Source organism: Coregonus lavaretus (assembly GCF_964263955.1).
Source record: "Coregonus lavaretus genome assembly, chromosome: 1".
NCBI classification, from domain to species: domain Eukaryota; kingdom Metazoa; phylum Chordata; class Actinopteri; order Salmoniformes; family Salmonidae; genus Coregonus; species Coregonus lavaretus.
In genome coordinates this window covers 73,031,534-73,058,011 of record NC_139988.1, presented here as the reverse complement: position 1 = coordinate 73,058,011, position 26,478 = coordinate 73,031,534, and the positions used below count along the sequence as shown (strand labels likewise).

General features: G+C 44.9%; 1 protein-coding gene across 1 annotated transcript in view; it reads left to right on the top strand.

Annotated features, from left to right (window-relative positions):
• The first annotated feature begins 1,185 nt into the window (after positions 1 to 1,185).
• The window catches only part of LOC311137183 (uncharacterized protein), a 58,699-nt gene continuing 33,406 nt past the window's right edge, over positions 1,186 to 26,478 (top strand). Inside the window, exons 1-2 of the mRNA XM_084171539.1 lie at positions 1,186 to 1,312; positions 23,242 to 23,594. Of these exons, the coding sequence (XP_084027665.1) occupies positions 23,242 to 23,594 (353 nt within the window). The 5' untranslated portion in view covers positions 1,186 to 1,312. The remainder of the gene's footprint in view (positions 1,313 to 23,241; positions 23,595 to 26,478) is intronic.

The window sequence follows — 26,478 nt, the reverse complement described above, 5'->3', positions numbered from 1 at the left end:
ACAACTTTATATCGAAGTTGATTTGACAGCCTGCACATGCGCAGTTCGGCTCGAGATGACCGTTAGACTCAATGACGTGATTCAGCACATGAGTTTAGCGCATAGAATTAGGAATTAGAATACTAGAAAGGCCATGAACCTTCTTATGATGTGATCAAGGGCAGCCATTTTGGTTAGGGAGTTGGTCCATGGTTTGCCAGTGCTGTGATAAGATATTGTATAAAATAATGAATTTGAAGAATTTATCTGCACTGTATGTTTGTTAGCTAACTAACCAGACAGTTTTAGAGGAATGATGCCATAAATATTTTCTATTTAAATGCCAATATGCCTACATTCTATTCAAACAATGCAGTCAATCCACAGCCATACACTGGCTGAAATCAGTTGATGTTAGGACTTAGACAAGTTGTAAATGCAACAAGTTCTGATATTGTATCATATAATAGCACTCACAGCTTTACAAGAAAACAAACATTGAGACATTTATGGTCTTTTTACATATATATTACATAACATTTGTATAAAACCTGTATAAATTGTATTTATAATTCTATGACAATAATTTAGGTATTACACCATTTCTGATATATCACATGCCTTACTTTTATTTTCCTGCATAAGTAAAATCAGGATTATGCCTCTACTGCCATTCATTCCAATTAGACTGGTTTGGATTTCTCAGTGACCAATATATCTGCCATTTTCACCCCATTCTGGAACTTTTAGGGTTTATGACATTGCCACTCTAGTAATGTAATAGGATATCTACGGTTTAGCTAGCCAATTTCGCCATGACATCACCTACAAGCGTGATCAGGGATTTTTATTAGACAAGCTGTTCATGCCTATCTTCATTCTGTACTGTTTTTGCTTTAGCCCTATGCTTTTGCCCTACCACTCAAACGCGCCCAATGGTTCACCCTTATATAAAACTCACAATATACATTTATGAAGTTTGTTTCAACAGAACTCATCCTTTATCTCATACACTGCGTTTGTTGGGCAAAAAAAGTATTACAAGGTAGCTTTTATAGATGTTGTAGTACGTGATAACAATCATATGTCCCCCTCAATTTGGCACCTCATAGTTTTTGCCGCTAAAATTGCGTCATGGGTCATGACATCTCCATGTGCGGAGGGGGTTAAAATTATGATAGTTGCTAAGCAACGATGTTTGTCGTCACCTCGATTCAAATGACTGACTGGAGGAGGGAGCTAGCATAGCAAACACATGTTGGTGTTCAAATACAACATAACACAATAGAGTCAATCAGAAAAAAGAAACAAGGACTACTCCAAAAAGGATAAGGTGAGATGATTCAGTTTTGGTTTGTGTCTTTTTTTATTGATCCCAAAGTGTGCTGGTTTGATCATGACAGCCAGCCAGGGCAAGTGTATTGCCAGCTAGCTAGCTAGATTAATTTAGCTAGCTAGTTAGTTAGCTAGTTTAAGGTAGACCCAGCGATATGAAGTAGACGCACATAGGAAACAGCATATTGGGTCAATTTCCGCAACGACTACGTGCGTTGAAGCGCGAGGCTAAACTTCTCTGCTGTGTTGGTCCCGTTGCTACTACAGTGTAACGGCGTGAAGCTAACCCGTGCACATGCGCAGAAACTGTGTGTGACTGTTGCCGCATTAAGAACAACTGGGAACTCCGGAAATCTCTGTCTCAGGAAAAAACAAGCTCAGACTGAGAAAAATGGTTTAGAACAGTCGTCCAACTCGGAATTCCAAGTCGGAAACTGGCATCTTTCTAGAGCTCTGATTTACAGACCTGAAGATCACTGACATCGTGATTTTACCTAGTTTTTCCCGAGGTCCCAGTTGTCTTGAAAGCACCATTAGTGAGGTCATTGAGCTATAAAATAACTGGCGACAGCGTCCAAGATGGCCGACCGTTATTTCCAATGTAATCTACTCACGTTCACCGTAGCTGCCATCTTTCAAGATCTGGTTTTACTGCGATAATTAATGGAAAAACATGTTTTTATTGTCACATTCACCGGATAGGTGCAGTGAAATGCTTTGTTTTACAGGGTCAGCCATAGTAGTACTGTGCTACTGGACCAAATTAGGGTTAAGTGTCTTGCTCAAGGGCACATCGACAGACTTTTCACCTTGTCTGCTCGGGGATTCGAGTGACCTTTCGGTTACTGACCCAACGCCCTAACCGCTAGGCTACCTGCCACCCTTGGTATACAGCTACGGAAGTGATCCTCTGTAGCTCAGCTGGTAGAGCACGGTGCTTGTAACGCCAGGGTAGTGGGTTCGATCCCCGGGACCACCCATACGTAAAAATGTATGCGCACATGACCGTAAGTCGCTTTGGATAAAATCGTCTGCTAAATGGCATATTATTATTATTAGGAAAAGAGTTGAGAGTTCCTCAAGGCACACCAGTGTGCCGCAGCACACGGTTAAAAACCAGTCCTCCCGTATCTCCAAAGGGGTATAAGGGGTACGGCTTAAGGTTCAATTAGGGACTGGGATAGAGGACAAAGAATATCATACTCAAGCTAAGTGTATTATGTCATTGATTGTCCATTAACATTTTTGAGACTGAAAACCATGATCTGAGAGCACTATGTGGACAATCAAAATATGTGAGAGTTCAACTTGTGAATATGATCTCTATCGGAAAAGGTTCTAGAAAGCTCAGAACTGGTGTGTTGACCAAAATAAGAATATCAGATTCATAAGTAGAGGGGCAGCACTCAAAATAGATTTTCAAAGCTACTTTATGTTTTTTTGTATTAATTGAGGCAACACAAATATTGTCAGTGTGTCTGATATTGTTTCTCCACAGTGTTCTTATCCTGGGTGTGACTAAAGGTCAGGTTCTATTGTACAAACCTACATTTTTACAGAAACCACTAATATACAATAATACAATAGTGTTGTGATCAGTGCATTGCAGTGAGGAAACACAAACAACTAAATTATTGCCATTACAGTTAATCAAGTCATTGCCATTTCACTGCCAACTACAGTGAGGGAAAAAAGTATTTGATCCCCTGCTGATTTTGTACGTTTGCCCGCTGACAAAGACATGATCAGTCTATAATTGTAATGGTAGGTTTATTTGAACAGCGAGAGACAGAATAACAACAAAAACATCCAGAAAAACGCATGTCAAAAATGTTATGAATTGATTTGCATTTTAATGAGGGAAATAAGTATTTCACCCCTCTGCAAAATATGACTTAGTACTTGGTGGCAAAACCCTTGTTGGTAATCACAGAGGTCAGACGTTTCTTGTAGTTGGCCACCAGGTTTGCACACATCTCAGGAGGGATTTTGTCCCACTCCTCTTTGCAGATCTTCTCCAAGTCATTAAGGTTTCGAGGCTGACGTTTGGCAACTCCAACCTTCAGCTCCCTCCACATATTTTCTATGGGATTAAGGTCTGGAGACTGGCTAGGCCACCCCAGGACCTTAATGTGCTTCTTCTTGAGCCACTCCTTTGTTGCCTTGGCCGTGTGTTTTGGGTCATTGTCATTTTCAATGCCCTGGCTGAGGGAAGGAGGTTCTCACCCAAGATTTGATGGTACATGGCCCCTTCCATCTTCCCTTTGATGCAGTGAAGTTGTCCTGTCCCCTTAGCAGAAAAACACCCCCAAAGCATAATGTTTCCACCTCCATGTTTGACGGTGGGGGGATGGTGTTCTTGGGGTCATAGGCAGCATTCCTCCTCCTCCAAAAATGGCGAGTTGAGTTGATGCCAAAGAGCTCAATTTTGGTCTCATCTGACCACAACACTTTCACCCAGTTCTCCTCTGAATCATTCAGATGTTAATTGGCAAACTTCAGACGGCCCTTTATATGTGCTTTCTTGAGCAGCAGGATTTCAGTCCTTCACGGCGTAGTGTGTTACCAATTGTTTTCTTGGTGACTATGGTCCCAGCTGCCTTGAGATCATTGACAAGATCCTCCCGTGTAGTTCTGGGCTGATTCCTCACCGTTCTCATGATCATTGCAACTCCACGAGGTGAGATATTGCATGGAGCCCCAGGCCGAGGGAGATTGACAGTTCTTTTGTGTTTCTTCCATTTGCAAATAATCGCACCAACTGTTGTCACCTTCTCACCAAGCTGCTTAGCGATGGTCTTGTAGCCCATTCCAGCCTTGTGTAGGTCTACAATCTTGTCCCTGACATCCTTGGAGAGCTCTTTGGTCTTGGCCATGGTGGAGAGTTTGGAATCTGATTGATTGATTGCTTCTGTGGACAGGTGTCTTTTATACAGGTAACAAGCTGAGATTAGGAGCACTCCCTTTAAGAGTGTGCTCCTAATCTCAGCTCGTTACCTGTATAAAAGACACCTGGGAGCCAGATATCTTTCTGATTAAGAGGGGGTCAAATACTTATTTCCCTCATTAAAATGCAAATCAATTTATAACATTTTTGACATGCGTCTTTCTGGATTTTGTTGTTGTTATTCTGTCTGTCACTGTTCAAATAAACCTACCATTAAAATTATAGACTGATCATTTCTTTGTCAGTGGGCAAACGTACAAAATCAGCAGGGGATCAAATACTTTTTTTCCCTCACTGTACATAAGATCAGTTATTTGACAATAGTGTGAAATAAATAATTTGTAGTCTCCCAGCAGTAGTTGTGGTACCCTGAGGATGAGGTGTTTCTGTGATTATGTAGCCAAAGAGTTGCGCACTTGCCAGAAATGGACTTGCCAGTGCAGCAGGACCTGTGAACGAACAGCAGTAAACACTTAAACCGCCCGAATACATAGGGTTGGCTGGTGCCTAGCAGAACTCGGCTAGGTGAACCGAACGAGTGTGCTCGAATACTCCCTTAAAATAAAAACGGAAAGAAAGGGGGAAAGCAGCGATATTACCCCAGGACAGTAGAGGGCAATGAGCTGGTAATAGCCATCTATGGCCAAAGAAGGAGGTGACAACAGACCCAAAAAAGGAATGACATAAATGACATAAAACGTCCAGGTTTTAAACAATTAAGTTAATTGGTTAAATAGTTTCAAAATGCTGACGCCTCCGCTCAGATTCAAGGTGGGTGATGTGCGGTGTGACCATTTGATCTGAACAAACCAAGTAACCTATGTAGACAGAATCAAGCCTTTAGACCAGGGGTGTCAAACTCATTCCGTGGAGGGCCTAGTTTCTGCAGGTTTTTGGTTTTTCCTTTCAATTAAGACCTAGACAACCAGGTGAGGGGAGTACCTTACTAATTAATCAGTGACCTTAATTTATCAATCAAGTAGAAGGGAGGAGCAAAAAGCCGCAGACACTCTGCCCTCCGTGGAATGAGTTTGACATGTGCTTTAGATGTTAATTACCCTTCATTATATTTGTCAAACATGACTGGCATTTAGCCTATATTTATGTACTTAAAAGTCTCATTAAAGTTTGGCAAAATGTTCTGGCGCCTCCCTCATGTCAGCATCGATTTGGACATGAGGCTGTAGCCAATATGCATATCACATACACTTTGACATGTATGGTTTTTTTAAATGTATGTTCATGATAAATAGATTAGAATATTATTCCAATGTAGTTTTATTGTGCTTTTTTTTTTTACTTGTCCATTCGGACAACTTAAATCTATATTCTTCTTGTCCAAAACACTATATCAAATCAAATCTAAGTTTATTTGTCACATGCACAGGATACAGAAGGTGTAAACGGTACAGTGAAATGGTTACTGGCATAGTGGAGTCTTTTTGTTTAGACATGTAGGTAGCTAGCTAGCTAAACAATGAACCATAATTACAACTCATAACATTACTACCCTGCATGAATCTACAGGTAGTTAAAGCTAACCAACTAGGTTCAATGTTAGCTAGCTAGCTAACATTAGGCTATAACTAGCAATGTAAATGTCTCTGAGATGCGAATAATATTACTACACAGATCATACACATAACGTTAGCTAGCTAGCGAGCCAGCCAGCCAGCTAACGTTAGCTAGCTAGCTAACAGTATGCTTTAACTTGCAATGAAAACGACTTTCTGACAAAATTAGAAACGTATAATATCTACAAATGTAGCTAGCTAGACTCTTACCCGTATACATGGATGAACGCTTCTCCCTCTCTGTCACGGATGGTTGCCCTTAGTTTGAAGATGTAATCCGGAGACAGGTGTTTTATACAACATCCTTCTGTGTGTTCTCTTTTTGACTCCCTCTGCGTATTTGCAATCAAACGCCTGAATTTTCTCCATCTCCTTAGCTATTATACTCTGCTTCCACCGGGCACTGATTTCAAAACTCGGTCCTTCAGAAAGTGGAGAGCATTAGCAACACTTTTGCAGTTATTCGTGATATCTTTCAAAAAAAGAAAGAATTACATTTACATTACATTTTAGTCATTTAGCAGACGCTCTTATCCAGAGCGACTTACAGGAGCAATTAGGGTTAAGTGCCTTGCTCAAGGGCACATTTACGTCATTTAGCAGACGCTCTTATCCAGAGCGACTCACCAATTGGTGCGTTCACCCTATAGCCAGTGGGATAACCACTTTACAATTTTGGGGGGGGTAGAAGGATTACTTTATCCTATCCCAGGTATTCCTTAAAGAGGTGGGGTTTCAAATGCCTCCGGAAGGTGGTGAGTGACTCCGCTGTCCTGGCGTCGTGAGGGAGCTTGTTCCACCATTGGGGTGCCAGAGCAGCGAACAGTTTTGACTGGGCTGAGCGGGAACTATGCTTCCGCAGAGGAAGGGGAGCCAGCAGGCCAGAGGTGGATGAACGCAATGCCCTCGTTTGGGTGTAGGGACTGATCAGAGCCCGAAGGTACAGAGGTGCCGTTCCCCTCACTGCTCCATAGGCAAGCACCATGGTCTTGTAGCGGATGCGAGCTTCAACTGGAAGCCAGTGGAGTGTGCGGAGGAGGGGGGTGACGTGAGAGAACTTGGGAAGGTTGAACACCAGACGGGCTGCGGCATTCTGGATGAGTTGTAGGGGTTTAATGGCACAGGCAGGGAGGCCAGCCAACAGCGAGTTGCAGTAGTCCAGACGGGAGATGACAAGTGCCTGGATTAGGACCTGTGCCGCTTCCTGTGTAAGGCAGGGTCGTACTCTCCGAATGTTGTAGAGCATGAACCTGCAGGAGCGGGTCACCGCCTTGATGTTGGCGGAGAACGACAGGGTGTTGTCCATGGTCATGCCTAGGCTCTTCGCACTCAGGGAGGAGGACACAGCGGAGTTGTCAACCGTGATGGCGAGATCATGGAACGGGCAGTCCTTCCCCGGGAGGAAGAGCAGCTCCGTCTTGCCAGGGTTCAGCTTGAGGTGGTGATCCGTCATCCATACTGATATGTCTGCCAGACATGCAGAGATGCGATTCGCCACCTGGTTATCAGAAGGGGGAAAGGAGAAGATTAGTTGTGTATCGTCAGCGTAGCAATGATAGGAGAGGCCATGTGAGGATATGACAGAGCCAAGTGACTTGGTGTATAGGGAGAAAAGGAGAGGGCCTAGAACTGAGCCCTGGGGGACACCAGTGGTGAGAGCACGTGGTGCGGAGACAGCTTCTCGCCACGCCACTTGGTAGGCGCGACCGGTCAGGTAGGACGCAATCCAGGAGTGAGCCGCGCCGGAGATGCCCAGCTCGGAGAGGGTGGAGAGGAGGATCTGATGGTTCACAGTATCAAAGGCAGCAGACAGGTCTAGAAGGACAAGAGCAGAGGAGAGAGAGTTAGCTTTAGCAGTGCGGAGAGCCTCCGTGACACAGAGAAGAGCAGTCTCAGTTGAATGACCAGTCCTGAAACCTGACTGGTTTGGATCAAGAAGGTCATTCTGAGAGAGATAGCAAGAGAGTTGGCTAAAGACGGCAAGCTCAATAGTTTTGGAAAGAAAAGAAAGAAGGGATACTGGTCTGTAGTTGTTGACATCAGTGGGATCGAGTGTTGGTTTCTTGAGAAGGGGAGCAACTCTCGCTCTCTTGAAGACGGAAGGGACATGGCCAGCGGTCAAGGATGAGTTGATCAGCGAGGTGAGGTAGGGGAGAAGGTCACCGGAGATGGTCTGGAGAAGAGAGGAGGGGATGGGGTCAAGCGGGCAGGTTGTTGGGCGGCCTGCAGTCACAAGTCGCAGGATTTTATCTGGATAGAGAGGGGAGAAAGAAGTCAAAGCATAGGGTAGGGCAGTGTGAGTAGGACCAGCAGTGTCATTAGACTTAACAAACGAGGATCGAATGTCGTCAACCTTCTTTTCAAAGTGGTTGACGAAGTCATCCACAGAGAGAGAGGAGGGGGGGGCGGGGGGGGGAGGATTTAGGAGGGAGGAAAATGTGGCAAAGAGCTTCCTAGGGTTAGAGGCAGATGCTTGGAATTTAGAGTGGTAGAAAGTGGCCTTAGCAGCAGAAACAGATGAAGAAAATGTAGAGAGGAGGGAGTGAAAAGATGCCAGGTCGGCAGGGAGTTTAGTTTTCTTCCATTTCCGCTCCGCTGCCCGGAGCTCTGTTCTGTGAGCTCGCAATGAGTCATCAAGCCACGGAGCTGGAGGGGAGGACCGAGCCGGCCGGGAGGATAGGGGACACAGAGAGTCAAAGGATGCAGAAAGGGAGGAGAGGAGGGTTGAGGAGGCAGAATCAGGAGATTGGAGGGAGAAGGATTGAGCAGAGGGAAGAGATGATAGGATGGAAGAGGAGAGAGTAGTGGGAGAGAGAGAGCGAAGGTTGCGGCGGCGCATTACCATCTGTGTAGGGGCAGAGTGAGTAGTGTGGGAGGAGAGCGAGAGAGAAAAGGAAACAAAGTAGTGGTCGGAGACATGGAGGGGAGTTGCAGTGAGATTAGTAGAAGAGCAGCATCTAGTAAAGATGAGGTCAAGCGTATTGCCTGCCTTGTGAGTAGGGGGGGACGGTGAGAGGGTGAGGTCAAAAGAGGAGAGAAGTGGAAAGAAGGAGGCAGAGAGAAATGAGTCAAATGTGGACATAGGGAGGTTGAAATCCCCCAAAACTGTGAGGGGTGAGCCATCCTCAGGAAAGGAACTTATCAAGGCGTCAAGCTCATTGATGAACTCTCCAAGGGAACCTGGAGGGCGATAGATGACAAGGATATTAAGCTTAAATGGGCTAGTGACTGTGACAGCATGGAATTCAAATGAGGAGATAGACAGATGGGTTAGGGGAAAAATTGAGAATGTCCACTTGGGAGAGATGAGGATTCCTGTGCCACCACCCCTCTGACCAGATGCTCTCGGGGTATGCGAGAACACATGGTCAGATGAGGAGAGAGCAGTAGGAGTAGCAGTGTTTTCAGTGGTAATCCATGTTTCCGTCAGCGCCAGGAAGTCGAGGGACTGGAGATTAGCATAGGCTGGGATGAAGTCAGCTTTGTTGGCAGCAGAACGGCAGTTCCAGAGGCTGCCTGAGACCTGGAACTCCAGGTGTGGGGTGCGTGCAGGGACAACCAGGTTAGAGAGGCAGCAGCCACGCGGTGTGGGGCGTTTGTGTAGCCTGTGCGGAGAGGAGAGAACAGGGATAGGCAGAGGCATAGTTGACAGGCTGCAACAGATGGCTACAATAATGCAGAGGAGATCGGGATGAAATGAACTGAACATCAGGGAAAGGAGAGAGCAGGCCTCCCTCACCAAAAAAGAATTAGACAGGATTACCTACACATACTGAGCAGCTCATGTTATAGACAGAAGCGAGCTACATGGCAGACCAATCCGAAACTAATCTCTGGGCATGTTCAGCCCATCCATTACCTCAGCCAATCATGGCTAGCGGGAAGGTTCCTGTCGTTTTCCTTGGCTAAACCAACTAGGCACTTAATTTTAACAATTTTATTTGTATTTACAGATGGCGTACAAGTTTGTTATTAAGGCACATGAAAGTTCACGTTCCAGAAGGCATTTCTGTCAAAAAACGCATTTTGATTAAAAAAACGATGTTTACGTTCAAATGCCTCTCATGTGAAGTAGTGACGTACGACATACGCATAGTTACCTGAAAGGAGTCACAAATGTAATATTGTAAGGCTTCCCTCATGCCGCTTTTCATGATGGTGCTAGCAGCCACGTGAGTGAGTGCTAGCTAGCTACCAACCGGAACATTAAGCTAGCCAAGACCAACAACACAAACAAACAGACTATACAGCTACAACTAGTGAGTGGAATTACAAACAGACTATACTAAACAAGTTAAATGTCTTACATGTGCCTACTTGGACACCAGGTCCCCACATTTCCCACTCTCTCAGGCCGAGTAGCCTGAAGCCACAGGGCTCAAGTTGAGAACTAAAAGACAGATTTAATTGTCTTCTCTTTAGAGCAATAGCCATTTGCTTTCCAAACTATGTTTTCCTGCAATGAAATTGGGGGTAGAGGAGAGAAAAAGCACGAGATATTAAAATATATCTGACGATGACTATTTTCTATTAGTTTGCAATTCTAAACTTGGCGAACGGGGAATGGGAACAATATCAAATTAGGAACATGGCATTCTCTCGCCCTTGGCTTGCAGGCCTGCTCCTGCTAATGTCGGCTTACGAACTAGCCCACTAAGCAAAACAGTGCTGCTTTCCACCTGCCTGTGCTGGATCAAGGTGAGCGCTTTTCTCTGCAATGGCTCGCATAGCTGTCCATGGTCCCGAAACGGTACATTTTTTGTGCTCAGTTTTATTAGCCACAATCTTGTCTTTACTCATTTAGTTACAACACCCCTCTCTCTCTCTCTCTCTCTCTCTCTCTCTCTCTCTCTCTCTCTCTCTCTCTCTCTCTCTCTCTCTCTCTCTCTCTCTCGCACGCACACACACACACACAAACCCGTTATAAATATGCAGTAGCCTACAAAGAAATGTACACGCTGTTCACAACAGGCTTTGTTGCAAACAGCCATGAGTTAAATTAACTTAAGGCGTCCGCATGCTTCCCAGCCGAAACAGTTCTGAACAGTACGTGATGATATTATGACAACATTTTGTGACGTTTTGGTTTTCGGCAAGGGTTTTTTCGGTTGTTTGTGTACACCATATTTTCTCTGGAGGCAAGCTGAAGTAGGCAGCCGAAGTCTATGCCCCTTGTGGGTGATTGGTCAACAATAGGGATTCTTCTTTGGTGATGTTTAACGGTAGTTGGCATCCAACATGTTGCATTACCGCCCCCAACTGAATTATAATATAGATTCATTACACTTTATTATACAAAATGGGAAAGGGGAACCCCAACAATATATATACATAACTACACCCGGAATAACATCTGCTAAACTCCTAAAGGAAATTACAGCTACTCACTCCGAAAGGCATTTAAACTGGTAAAAAATCAGTATAGAGACAAAGTGGAGTCGCAATTCAAAGGCTCAAACACGAGACGTATGTGGCAGGGTCTACATACAATCATGGACTACAAAAGGAAAACCAGCCACGTCGCCGACACTGACGTCTCGCTTCCGGACAAGCTAAACACCTTCTTCGCCCGCTTTGAGGATAACACACTGCCACCGACGTGGCCCACTACAAAGGACTGTGGGCTCTCCTTCTCCGTGGCCGACGTGAGTAAGACATTTAAGCATGTTAACCCCCGCAAGGCTGCCGGCCCAGACAGCATCCCTAGCCACGTCCTCAGAGCATGTGCAGACCAGCTGGCTGGTGTGTTTACGGACATATTCAATTTCTCCCTATCCCAGTCTGCTGTCCCCACATGCTTCAAGATGGCCACCATTGTTCCTGTACCCAAGAAAGCAAAGGTAACTGAACTAAATGATCATTGCCTTGTAGCACTCACCTCTGTCATCATGAAGTGCTTTGAGAGACTAGTCAAGGATCATATCACCTCTACCTTACCTGTCACCCTAGACCCACTTAAATTTGCTTACCGCCCCAATAGATCCACAGACGATGCAATCGCCATCACACTGCACACTGCCCTATCCCATCTGGACAAGAGGAATACCTATGTAAGAATGCTGTTCAATCAATTTCAATCAATTTTATTTTATATAGCCCTTCTTACATCAGCTAATATCTCGAAGTGCTGTACAGAAACCCAGCCTAAAACCCCAAACAGCTAGTAATGCAGGTGTAGAAGCACGGTGGCTAGGAAAAACTCCCTAGAAAGGCGAAAACCTAGGAAGAAACCTAGAGAGGAACCAGGCTATGAGGGGTGGCCAGTCCTCTTCTGGCTGTGCCGGGTGGAGATTATAACAGAACCATGCCAAGATGTTCAAAAATGTTCATAAGTGACAAGCATGGTCAAATAATAATCAGGAATAAATCTCAGTTGGCTTTTCATAGCCGATCATTAAGAGTTGAAAACAGCAGGTCTGGGACAGGTAGGGGTTCCATAACCGCAGGCAGAACAGTTTAAACTGGAATAGCAGCAAGGCCAGGCGGACTGGGGACAGCAAGGAGTCACCACGGCCGGTAGTCCCGACGTATGGTCCTAGGGCTCAGGTCTCTCAGTTGGCTTTTCATAGCCGATCATTAAGAGTTGAAAACAGCAGGTCTGGGACAGGTAGGGGTTTCGTAGCCGCAGGCAGAACAGTTGAAACTGGAATAGCAGCAAGGCCAGGCGGACTGGGGACAGCAAGGTGTCATCATGCCCGGTAGTCCTGACGTATGGTCCTAGGGCTCAGGTTCTCAGAGAGAAAGAGAGAACGAGAGAATTAGAGAGAGCATACTTAAATTCACACAGGACACTGGATAAGACAGGAGAAGTACTCCAGGTATAACCAACTAACCCCAGCCCCCCGACACATAAACTACTGCAGCATAAATACTGGAGGCTGAGACAGGAGCGGTCCGGAGACACTGTGGCCCCATCCGAAGAAAACCCCCGGACAGGGCCAAACAGGAAGGATATAACCCCACCCACTCCGCCAAAGCACAGCCCCCGCACCACTAGAGGGATATCCCCAACCACCAACTTACAATCCTGAGACAAGGCCGAGTATAGCCCACAGAGGTCTCCACCACAGCACAAACCAAGGGGGGGGCGCCAACCCAGACAGGAAGATCACGTCAGTAACTCAACCCACTCAAGTGACGCACCCCTCCCAGGGACGGCATGAAAGAGCACCAGCAAGCCAGTGACTCAGCCCCTGCAACAGGGTTAGAGGCAGAGAACCCCAGTGGAGAGGGGAACCGGCCTGGCAGAGACAGCAAGGGCTGTTCGTTGCTCCAGCCTTTCCGTTCACCTTCACACACCTGGGCCAGACTACACTCAATCATATGACCTACTGAAGAGATAAGTCTTCAGTAAAGACTTAAAGGTTGAGACCGAGTCTGCGTCTCTCACATGGGTAGGCAGACTGTTCCATAAAAATGGAGATCTATAGGAGAAAGCCCTGCCTCCCGCTGTTTGCTTAGAAATTCTAGGGACAATTAGGAGGCCTGCGTCTTGTGACCGTAGCGTACGTATTGGTATGTACGGCAGGACCAACTCGGAAAGATAGGTAGGAGCAAGCCCATGTAACGCTTTATAGGTTAACAGTAAATTGACTATAGCTCAGCATTCAACTCCATAGTACCCTCCAAGCTCATCATTAAGCTCGAGGCCCTGGGTCTAAACCCCGCCCTGTGCAACTGGGTCCTGGAATTCCTGACGGGCTGCCCCCAGGTGGTGAAGGTAGGAAACAACATCTCCACTTCGCTGATCCTCAACACTGGGGCCCCACAAGGGTGCGTGCTCAGCCCACTCCTGTACTCCCTGTTCACCCATGACTGCGTGGCCAAGCACGCCTCCAACTCAATCATCAAGTTTGCAGACTACACAACAGTAATTTGGCTTGACACCTAAAACCATCACAAACTTTTACAGATGCACAATTGAGAGCATCCTGTCGGGCTGTATCATCGCCTAGTACGGCAACTGCACCGCCCGCAACCGCAGGGCTCTACAGAGGGTGGTGCGGTCTGCCGAACGCATTACCGGGGGCAAACTACCCGCCCTCCAGGACACCTACTGCACCCAATGTCACAGGAAGGCCAAAAAGATCATCAAGGACATCAACCACCCGAGCCACTGCCTGTTCACCCCGCTATCATCCAGAAAGCGAGGTCAGTACAGGTGCATCAAAGCTGGGACCGAGAGAATGAAAAACAGCTTCTATCTCAAGGCCATCAGACTGTTAAATAGCCATCACTAGCACATTAGAGGCTGCTGTTGCCTATTGAAATCACTGACCACTTTAAGAAATGGAACACTAGTCACTTTAATAATGTTTACATATCTTGCATTATTCATCTCATACAGTTGAAGTCGGAAGTTTACATACACTTAGGTTGGAGTCATTAAAACTTGTTTTTCAACCACTCCACACATTTCTTGTTAACAAACTATAGTTTTGGCAAGTCGTTTGTGCATGACACAAGTAATTTTTCCAACAATTGTTTACAGACAGATTATTTCACTTATAATTCACTGTATCACAATTCCAGTGGGTCAGAAGTTTACATACACTAAGTTGACTGTGCCTTTAAACAGCTTGGAAAATTCCAGAAAATGATGTCATGGCTTTAAAAGCTTCTGATAGGCTAATTGACATCATTTGAGTCAATTGGAGGTGTACCTGTGGATGTATTTCAAGGCCTACCTTCAAACTCAGTGCCTCTTTGCTTAACATCATGGGAAAATCAAAAGAAATCAGCCAAGACCTCAGAAAAAAAATTGTAGACCTCCACAAGTCTGGTTCATCCTTGAGAGCAATTTCCAAACGCCTGAAGGTAACACGTTCATCTGTACAAACAATAGTACGCAAGGATAAACACCATGGGACCACGCAGCCAACATACCACTCAGGAAGGAGACACCTTCTGTCTCCTAGAGATGAATGTACTTTGGTGCGAAAAGTGCAAATCAATCCCAGAACAACAGCAAAGGACCTTGTGAAGATGCTGGAGGAAACAGGTACAAAAGTATGTATATCCACAGTAAAACGAGTCCTATATCGACGTAACCTGAATGGCCTCTCAGCAAGGAAGAAGCCACTGCTACAAAACCACCATAAAAAAGCCAGACTACTGTTTGCAACTGCACATGGGGACAAAGATCGTACATTTTGGAGAAATGTCCTCTGGTCTGATGAAACAAAAATAGAACTGTTTGGCCATAATGACCATCATTATGTTTGGATGAAAAAGGGCGTGGCTTGCAAGCCGAAGAACACCATCCCAACCGTGAAGCAAACGGGTGGCAGCATCATGCTGTGGGGGTGCTTTGCTGCAGAAGGGACTGGTGCACTTCACAAAATAGATGGCATCATGAGGAAGGAAAATTATGTGGATATATTGAAGCAACATCTCAAGACATCAGTCAGGAAGTTAAAGCTTGGTCGCAAATGGGTCTTCCAAATGGACAATGCATACTTTCAAAGTTGTGGCAAAATGGCTTAAGGTCAACAAAGTCAAGGTATTGGAGTGGCCATCACAAGTCCTGACCTCAATCCTATAGAATATTTGTAGGCAGAACTGAAAAAGCGTGTTCGAGCAAGGAGGCCTACAAACCTGACTCAGTTACACCAGCTCTGTCAGGAGGAATTCACCCAACTTATTGTGGGAAGCTTGTGGAAGGCTACCCGAAATGTTTGACCCAAGTGAAACAATTTAAAGGCAATGCTACCAAGTACTAATTGAGTGTATGTAAACTTCTGACCCACTGGGAATGTAATGAAATAAATAAAAGCTGAAATAAATCATTCTCTCTACTATATTATTCTGACATTTCACATTCTTAAAATAAAGTGGTGATCCCAACTGACCTAAGACAGGGAATTTAATGACAGGATTAAATGACAGGAATTGTGAAAAACTGAGTTTAAATGTATTTGGCTATAGTGTATGTAAACTTCGGACTTGCAAGCATCCCCCTTTTTCCTCCAAACATAATGATGGTCACTATGGCTAAACAGTTCTATGTTTGTTTCATCAGACCAGAGGACATTTCTCAAAAAAGTACGATATTTGTCCCCATGTGCAGTTGGAAACTGTAGTCTGGCTTTTTTATGGCGGTTTTGGAGCAGTGGCTTCTTCCTTTCTGAACAGCCTTTTGAGGTTATGTCGATATAGGACTCGTTTTACTGTGGATATAGATACAGTGAGGGGAAAAAAGTAATTGATCCCCTGCTGATTTTGTACATTTGCCCACTGAGAAAGAAATTATCAGTCTATAATTTTAATGGTAGGTTTATTTGAACAGTGAGAGACAGAATAACAACATATATATATTCTGTATGTGTATATATATATATTCTGTATGTATATACAGTGGGGAGAACAAGTATTTGATACACTGACGATTTTGCAGGTTTTCCTACTTACAAAGCATGTAGAGGTCTGTAATTTTTATCATAGGTACACTTCAACTGTGAGAGACGGAATCTAAAACAAAAATCCAGAAAATCACATTGTATGATTTTTAAGTAATTAATTTCCATTTTATTGCATGACATAAGTATTTGATTACCTACCAACCAGTAAGAATTCCGGCTCTCACAGACCTGTTAGTTTTTCTTTAAGAAGCCCTCCTGTTCTCCACTCATTACCTGTATTAACTGCACCTGTTTCAACTCATTACCTGTATAAAAGACACCTGTCCACACACTCAATCAAACAGACTCCAACCTCTCCACAATGGCCAAGACCAGAGAGCTGTGTAAGGACATCAGGGATAAAATTGTAGATGGGCTACAGGACAATAGGCAAGCAGCTTGGTGAGAAGGCAACAACTGTTGGCGCAATTATTAGAAAATGGAAGAAGTTCAAGATGACAGTCAATCACCCTCGGTCTGGGGCTCCATGAAAGATCTCACCTCGTGGGGCATCAATGATCATGAGGAAGGTGAGGGATCAGCCCAGAACTACACGGCAGGACCTGGTCAATGACCTGAAGAGAGCTGGGACCACAGTCTCAAAGAAAACCATTAGTAACACATTACGCCGTCATGGATTAAAATCCTGCAGCGCACGCAAGGTCCCCCTGCTCAAGCTTGCGCATGTCCAGGCCCGTCTGAAGTTTGCCAATGACCATCAGGATGATCCAGAGGAGGAATGGGAGAAGGTCATGTGGTCTGATGAGACAAAAATATAGGTTTTTGGTCTAAACTCCACTCGCTGTGTTTGGAGGAAGAAGAAGAAGGATGAGTACAACCCCAAGAACACCATCCCAACCGTGAAGCATGGAGGTGGAAACATAATTCTTTGGGGATGCTTTTCTGAAAAGGGGACAGGACGACTGCACTGTATTGAGGGGAGGATGGATGGGGCCATGTATCGCGAGATCTTGGCCAACAACCTCCTTCCCTCAGTAAGAGCATTGAAGATGGGTCGTGGCTGGGTCTTCCAGCATGACAACGACCCGAAACACACAGCCAGGGCAACTAAGGAGTGGCTCCGTAAGAAGCATCTCAAGGTCCTGGAGTGGCCTAGCCAGTCTCCAGACCCGAACCCAATAGAACATCTTTGGAGGGAGCTGAAAGTTGGTATTGCCCAGCGACAGCCCCGAAACCTGAAGGATCTGGAGAAGGTCTGTGGGCCAAAATCCCTGCTGCAGTGTGTGCAAACCTGGTCAAGACCTACAGGAAACGTATGATCTCTGTAATTGCAAACAAAGGTTTCTGTACCAAATATGAAGTTCTGCTTTTCTGATGTATCAAATACTTATGTCATGCAATAAAATGCAAATTAATTACTTAAAAATCATACAATGTGATTTTCTGGATTTTTGTTTTAGATTCCGTCTCTCACAGTTGAAGTGCTTTGTAAGTAGGAAAACCTGAAAAATCGGCAGTGTATCAAATACTTGTTCTCCCCACTGTATATATTCTGTATGTATAAAGTGCATTCAGAAAGTATTCAGACCCCTTGACTTTTTCCACATTTGTTACATTACAGCCTTATTCTAAAAGGGATTCAATTATGTTTTTCCCCTCAATTTACACACAATATCCCATAATGACAAAGCAAAAACAGGTTTTTAAAATTTGTTGGAAATTTGTTAAAAATATAAAACTGGGGGACCTCCCGAGTGGCGCAGCTGTCTAAGGCACTGCATCGCAATGCTAGAGCCGTCACTACAGACCCGGGCTCGTTCCCGGGCTGTATCACAACCGGCCATGATCGGGAGTCCCATAGGGCGGCGCACAGTTGGCCCAGCGTCGTATGATCGGGAGTCCCAAATTTTGCAATTTTATAAGAAATGTCATGCAATATACTTATTTTGCCATGGGGCAGAGAGAAAAAAAACAGTTTTACAGCTAATTCCCTGCAATTCTACCCATTTTGCCAGGGCGTGGAGACACCATTTTTCTGTTTTAAAGCTAATTTCCTGCAGTTCTACACATTTTGCCATGACTTATGACATGTTAATGATATCTGAGTGAGAGTGTAACAAAATCAATGGGGGCCCCCTGGAGGTCAGGGCCCCTGGGCACATGCCCTGCGTGACTGGTCCGTATTTGGCTATGATTACTACAAGTTCAGGTAGCTGGCTAATTTACCAATCTAAAAGTTGTTAGCTAACGTCACTGTTAGTGACTGACATAACAAGAAAAAAATTGCTCCGGCCTATCGGGCACAGTTTTCTCCGGTACACAGCAGGCGAGAGCAACACCATATGCTAGCTAACTAGCAATCTAGCATACGGTGTAGCTAACTAGCAAGCTAACTAGTTAGCTAACACACAGTGCCTGCTGTGTTAGCGGGGGCGACCGGTAGGCAGTGTGCTTCGGCCCCGCCTGTCAGGCATAGTTTTTTCCGGCACATAGCAGGCGGGAGGCGGGGGCGACACCACGTGCTAGCTAGCTAACTAGCAAGCTAGCACACGGTTGTGTCGCTAACAAGCTAACTAGCAAGCTAGCACATGGTGTCGCCCCAGCCTCCTGCCTGCTGTGCTAGCTTTCATCCAGGAACCAATGGAGTACTCGAGGGGGGTGGGCGTTCCTGCAGATGCAGGAATGCCCACATGCAGGAACGCCCCGAATTGCGGGCTGCAGTTGCACACTATTGAACAGATTAGAGGAAACAGATTTTCAGACTATAGGGCAATGTATCAAAAGTCCCAACAATCTAATATATTTATAAGGCCCTTTTTATATCTACAGATGTCATAAAGTGCTATACAGAAACGCAGCCTAAAACCCCAAACAGCAAGCAATGCAGATGTAGAAGCACGGTGGCTAGCAGGGTGAAATAATAATCACAGTGGTTGTAGAGGGTGCAACAGGTCAGTACCTCAGGAGTAAATATCAGTTGGCTTTTCATAGCCGAGCATTCAGAGAGAGAGAGAGAGAGAGAGAGAGAGAGAGAGAGAGAGAGAGAGAGAGAGAGAGAGAGAGAGAGAGAGAGAGAGAGAGAGAGAGAGAGAGAGAGAGAGAGAGAGAGAGAGAGAGAGAGAGAGAGAGAGAGAGAGAGAGAGAGAGAGAGAGAGAGAGAGAGAGAGAGAGAGAGAGAGAGAGAGAGAGAGAGAGAGAGAGAGAGAGAGAGAGAGAGAGAGAGAGAGAGAGAGAGAGAGAGAGAGAGAGAGAGAGAGAGAGAGAGAGAGAGAGAGAGAGAGAGAGAGAGAGAGAGAGAGAGAGAGAGATGAGAGAGAGAGAGAGAGAGAGGAGAGAGAGAGAGAGAGAGAGAGAGAGAGAGAGAGAACCCGCCTCTACCATCCGTCCTATTAGCCAACGTGCAATCATTGGATAATAAACTGGATGAGCTCAACGGGACATTAAAAACGTATGTTTCACCAAGTCGTGGCTGAATGACGACATGGATAACATACAGCTGGCTTGGTTTTCCGTGCATCGGCAAGATAGAACAGCTGCGTCCGGTGAGACAAGGGGTGGCGGTCTGTGTCTATTTGTCAATAACAGCTGGTGCATGAAATCTAATATTAAGGAAGTCTCTAGGTTTTGCTCGCCTGAGGCAGAGTATCTCATGCTAAGCTGTAGACCACACTATTCACCAAGAGAGTTTTCATCTATATTTTTCATAGCTGTCTATTTACCACAACAGATCGATGCTGGTACTAAGATCGCACTCAACGAGCTGTATAAGGCCATAAGCAAAAAAGAAAATGCTCATCCAGAGTTTGTGCTCCTAGTGGCCGGGGACTTTAATGCAGGGAAACATCAATCTGTTTTACCAAATTTCTACCAGCATGTTACGTGTGCAACCAGAAAAAAATAAAACTAGACCACCTTTACTCCACACACAGAGACGCGTACAAAGCTCTCCCTCGCCCTCCATTTGGCAAATCTGACCATAACTCTATCCTCCTGCTTCCTGTTTACAAGCAAAACTAAAGCAGGAAGTACCAGTGACTCGCTCAATACGGTAGTGGTCAGATTACGCAGATACTAAGCTAAAATACTGTTTTGCTAGCACATATTGGAATATGTTCCGGGATTCTTCCGATGGCATTGAGGAGTACACCATATCAGTCACTGGCTTCATCAATAAGTGTATCGATGACAGTGATCGTACGTACATACCCCAACCAGAAGCCATGGATTACAGGCAACATCCGCACTGAGCTGACGCTTTCAAGGAGCGGGACTCTAACCCGGATGCTTATAAGAAATCCCGCTGTGCCCTCCGACGAACCATCAAACAGGCAAAGAGTCAATACAGGACTAAGATTGAATTCTACTACACCGGCTCCGACGCTCGTCGGATGTGGCAGGGCTTGCAAACTATTTCGGACTACATTTACATTTTACATTTTAGTAATTTAGCAGACGCTCTTATCCAGAGCGACTTACAGTTTGTGAGTGCATACATTTTTCATACTGGCCCCCCGTGGGAATCGAACCCACAACCCTGGCGTTGCAAGCGCCATGCTCTACCCTACAAGGGAAGCACAGCCGCGAGCTGCCCAGTGACACGACCCAACCAGACGAGCTAAATTACTTCTATGCGCGCTTCGAGGCAAGCAACACTGAAACATGCATGAGAGCACCAGCTGTTCCGGACAACTGTGTGATCACGCTCTCCGTAGCCGATGTGAGTAAGACCTTTAAACAGGTCAACATTTACAAGGCCGCAGGGCAAGACGGATTACCAGGACGTGTACTCCGAACATGCGCTGACCAACTGGCAAATGTCTTCACTGACATTTTCAACCTGTCCCTTACTGAGTCTAATACCAACATGTTTCAAGCAGACCACCATAGTCCCTGTGCCCAAGAACACTAAGATAACCTGCCTAAATGACTACCGACCCGTAGCACTCACGTCTGTAGCCATGAAGTGCTTTGAAAGGCTGGTCATGGCTCACATCAATACCATTATCCCAGAAACCCTAGACCCACTCCAATTTGCATACCGCCCCAACAGATCCACAGATGACTCAAATTATATTGCACTCCACACTGCCCTTTCCAACCTGGACAAAAGGAACACCTACGTGAGAATGCTATTCATTGACTACAGCTCAGCGTTCAACACCATAGTGCCCTCAAAGCTCATCACTAAGCTAAGGGCCCTGGGACTAAACACCTCCCTCTGCAACTGGATCGTCAGGAATCTGCCACGCTAATCCTCAACATCTGCCACGCTAATCCTCAACACAGGGGCCCCTCGGGTGTGTGCTCAGTCCCCTCCTGTACTCCCTGTTCACCCTTGATTGCATGGCCAAGCACGACTCCAACACCATCATTAAGTTTGCCGACGACACAACAGTGGTAGGCCTGATCACCGACAACGATGAGACTATAGGAAGGAGGTCAGAGACCTGGCCGTGTGGTGCCAGGATAACGACCTCTCCTTCAACGTGATCAAGACAAAGGAGATAATCATGGACTACAGGAAAAGGAGGGCCGAGCACGCCCCCATTCTCATCGACAGGGCTGTAGTGGAGCAGGTTGAGAGCTTCAAGTTCCTTGGTATCCACATCACCAACTAACTATCATGGTCCAAACACACCAAGACAGTTGTGAAGAGGGCACGACAACGCCTATTCCCCCTCAGGAGTCTGAAAAGATTTGGCATAGGTCCTCAGGTCCTCAAAAAGTTATACAGCTGCACCATCGAGAGCATCCTGGCTGGTTGCATCACCGCCTGGTATGGCAACTGCTCGACCTCCGACCGCAAGGCACTACAGAGGGTAGTGCGTACCGCCCTTTACATCACTGGGGCCAAGCTTCCTGCCATCCAGGACCTCTATACCAGGCGGTGTCAGAGGAAGGCCCTAAAAATTACCAAAGACTCCAGCCACCCTAGTCATAGACTGTTCTCTCTGTTATGTCAAGCGGTACCGGAGCGCAAAGTCTAGGTCCAAAAGGCTTCATAACAGCTTTTCTACCCCCAAGCCATACGACTCCTGAACAGCTAATCAAATGGCTACCAGGACTTATTACTATTTGCATTGACCTCCCAACCCCCCACCGCTGCCCCATTTTTACGCTGTGCTACTCTCTGTTTATTATCTATGCATAGTCACTTTACCTCTACCTACATGTACATATGACCTCAATTACCTTGACTAACCTGTGCCCCCACACATTGACTCTGGTACCCCCTGTATATAGCCTCGTTACTGTTATTTTATTTTTGCTCTTTAATTATTTGTTAGTTTTCAATTTTCTTATTTTTTGTATCCTTTTTTAAAACCTTTTTTTTTTGTACTTTTTACTTTTTAGTTTATTTAGTAAATACTTTCTTAACACTTATTTTTCTTAAAACTGCATTGTTGGTTAAGGGCTTGTAAGTAAGAATTTCACTGTAAGGTCTACACCTGTTGTATTCGACGCCTGTGACAAATAAAGTGTGATTTGATTTTGAATTGATCTACTCACTTTCCTATACGGGTTGCATCCAGTTTACACGGCCCAACTTCACACACGCACTAGCATTCAGTGCTCACAGGGAACAGCTTTAGCAGCCACAACGTCATCACATCATCTAAAAACATGAGAGACATTGGATGAGTATAAAATGTTATTATCTTCAACTGTGAGTGATGTTTTGTGCACAAAGGCGATGACTAAAGTGTCTTATTAGGAATTTTCAAATCTGACTTCTCTATGTGGCAAAACTCTAGGAGCAGTTGAAACCTTGCTTCTATACCGGAACCCTAGCCCCTTGCTCGCTCATCGCAATGGGTGTGTTCGAGCAGTAAAGCTAACGAAGCTGACTGTAAGTCGGCGAGGTGCATCCGTGACAGCCGAAAGTCAGTCACTGTATTCTGAAGTTGTTTTCCAACAGCAAGGCTCAGATCAACATGGTAGTGTCAACATAGCTGCTATTGTTTTAAATTTTTCTTGATAAATACCTTTTATCTATAAAGTTCATAAAGAAAATCTACATTACATCTCATGTTCTCCTATCCAGATGTCTAACACTGACACTGCAGCCTCCAGGATTGGAGTCTTTCAAGCTCATGGTGATGGTGAAGAAGAGTCTAAACAATCCAGTCATAGCTGCATGCTGAGTGACTTTGACTCAGACCCCAGCACCGACCCTGGATCTGAGACTGACCCTGACAGTGAAGAAGCAGAGAGTGAACCAGAGTTAGAAACAGAACCAGACACACATACAGAGAGTGCCACAATTGGCCCAGAACTCACTGAATTGAGAGATATAGGTAAAGGCCCACAGACCAATGTGTATGAAGAAGAGTCGTACATAAGGACTACACACACCCAGCCAAAAACCGAAGGAGATCTCCACATTCACTCTGTGTTGTAAGTAGGTTAATCCTTGTGTGTGTGTGTGTGTGTGTGTGTGTGCGCAGAGATGGGCAAAGATACATCAAAGTGTGGCTTGTTAGAAAATAACCCCCAAACAAATTATCAAAATAAGCTACAAAATACTGTTGCCAAAAATTTTTGTATTTTAAAACACAGAAAATACAAAAGTCGATTTTACTTTTGTACCTAATTCACCCCATTATCCTCGCTCTGGAAGTGCATCCCTATGCTTCAGTTTTCTTTAAGATCCTCCACTCATCCACCAACATTTCTCATGGCCCCACACGATAGTGCTGTAAGACTTCTAATAACAATGCATTACATTTGGGATTGTAGGGCCCAAAAAATTGTGAACCGCTATAAACATTTTTTGGTAGAAAAGTATTTTGAAGATTTTCTGAAGTATCTTGTTACAAATCACATGGTGATTTTTTTTCATGTCTTTCATATACAGTGCATTCGTAAAGTATTCAGACCCCTTGACTTAATCCACATTTTGTTAGGTTACAGCCTTATTCTAAAATGGATTAAATAAATAAAAGATCCTCATCAATCTACACACACTACCCCATAATGACAAAGTGAAAACAGGTTTTTAGAAATGTTTGCAAATTTATACAAAATAATAAACAGAAATGACTTATTTACATAAGTATTCAGACCCTTTGCTATGAGACTCCAAATGGAGCTCAGGTGCATCCTGTTTCCATTGATCATACTTGATATGTTTCTACAACTTGATTGGAGTCCACCTGTGGTAAATTCAATTGATTGGACATGATTTGGAAAGGCACACAAATCAAACCAAATCACGTGTTTAGCAGATGTTATTGCGGGTGTAGCGAAATGCTTGTGTTCTAGCTCTGACAGTGCAGTAATATCTAACAAGTAATATCTAACAATTTCACAACAGATACCCAATACACACAAATCTAAGTAAGGAATGGAATTTAAGAATATATACATACAGTGGGGAGAACAAGTATTTGATGCACTGCCGATTTTGCAGGTTTTCCTACTTACAAAGCATGTAGAGGTCTGTAATTTTTATCATAGGTACACTTCAACTGTGAGAGACGGAATCTAAAACAAAAATCCAAAAAATCACATTGTATGATTTTAAAGTAATTAATTTGCATTTTATTGCATGACATAAGTATTTGATCACCTACCAACCAGTAAGAATTCCGGCTCTCACAGACCTGTTAGTTTTTCTTTAAGAAGCCCTCCTGTTCTCCACTCATTACCTGTATTAACTGCACCTGTTTGAACTCGTTACCTGTATAAAAGACACCTGTCCACACACTCAATCAAACAGACTCCAACCTCTCCACAATGGCCAAGACCAGAGCGCTGTGTAAGGACATCAGGGATAAAATTGTAGACCTGCACAAGGCTGGGATGGGCTACAGGACAATAGGCAAGCAGCTTGGTGAGAAGGCAACAACTGTTGGCGCAATTATTAGAAAATGGAAGAAGTTCAAGATGACGGTCAATCACACTCGGTCTGGGGCTCCATGCAAGATCTCACCTCGTGGGGCATCAATGATCATGAGGAAGGTGAGGGTTCAGCCCAGAACTACACGGCAGGACCTGGTCAATGACCTGAAGAGAGCTGGGACCACAGTCTCAAAGAAAACCATTAGTAACACACTACGCCGTCATGGATTAAAATCCTGCAGCGCACACAAGGTCCCCCTGCTCAAGCCAGCGCATGTCCAGGCCCGTCTGAAGTTTGCCAATGACCATCTGGATGATCCAGAGGAAGAATGGGAGAAGGTCATGTGGTCTGATGAGACAAAAATAGAGCTTTTTTGTCTAAACTCCACTCGCCGTGTTTGGAGGAAGAAGAAGGATGAGTACAACCCTAAGAACACCATCCCAACCGTGAAGCATGGAGGTGTAAACATAATTCTTTGGGGATGCTTTTCTGAAAAGGGGACAGGACGACTGCACCGTATTGAGGGGAGGATGGATGGGGCCATGTATCGCGAGATCTTGGCCAACAACCTCATTCCCTCAGTAAGAGCATTTAAGATGGGACGTGGCTGGGTCTTCCAGCATGACAACGACCCGAAACACACAGCCAGGGGAACTAAGGAGTGGCTCCGTAAGAAGCATCTCAAGGTCCTGGAGTGGCCTAGCCAGTCTCCAGACCTGAACCCAATAGAAAATATTTGGAGGGAGCTGAAAGTCCGTATTGCCCAGCGACAGCCCCGAAACCTGAAGGATCTGGAGAAGGTCTGTATGGAGGAGTGGGCCAAAATCCCTGCTGCAGTGTATGCAAACCTGGTCAAGACCTACAGGAAACGTATGATCTCTGTAATTGCAAACAAAGGTTTCTGTACCAAATATTAAGTTCTGCTTTTCTGATGTATCAAATACTTATGTCATGCAATAAAATGCAAATTAATTACTTAAAAATCATACAATGTGATTTTGTGGATTTTTGTTTTAGATTCTGTCTCTCACAGTTGAAGTGTACCTATGATGAAAATTACAGACCTCTACATGCTTTGTAAGTAGGAAAACCTGCAAAATCGGCAGTGTATCAAATACTTGTTCTCCCCACTGTATATGGACAAGCAATGACAGAGCTGCATGGACTAAGATACAGTGGAATATTATAGAATACAGTATATACATATGAGATGAGTAATGCAAGATATGTAAACATTATTAAAGTGACTAGTCTTCCATTTCTTAGTGGCCATTGATTTCAATAGGCAGCAGCAGCCTCTAATGTGCTAGTGATGGCTATTTAACTCGGTCCCAGCTTGGATGCACCTATACTGACCTAGCCTTCTGGATTATAGCGGGGTGAACAGGCAGTGCCTCGGGTGGTTGATGTCCTTGATGATCTTTTTGGCCTTCCTGT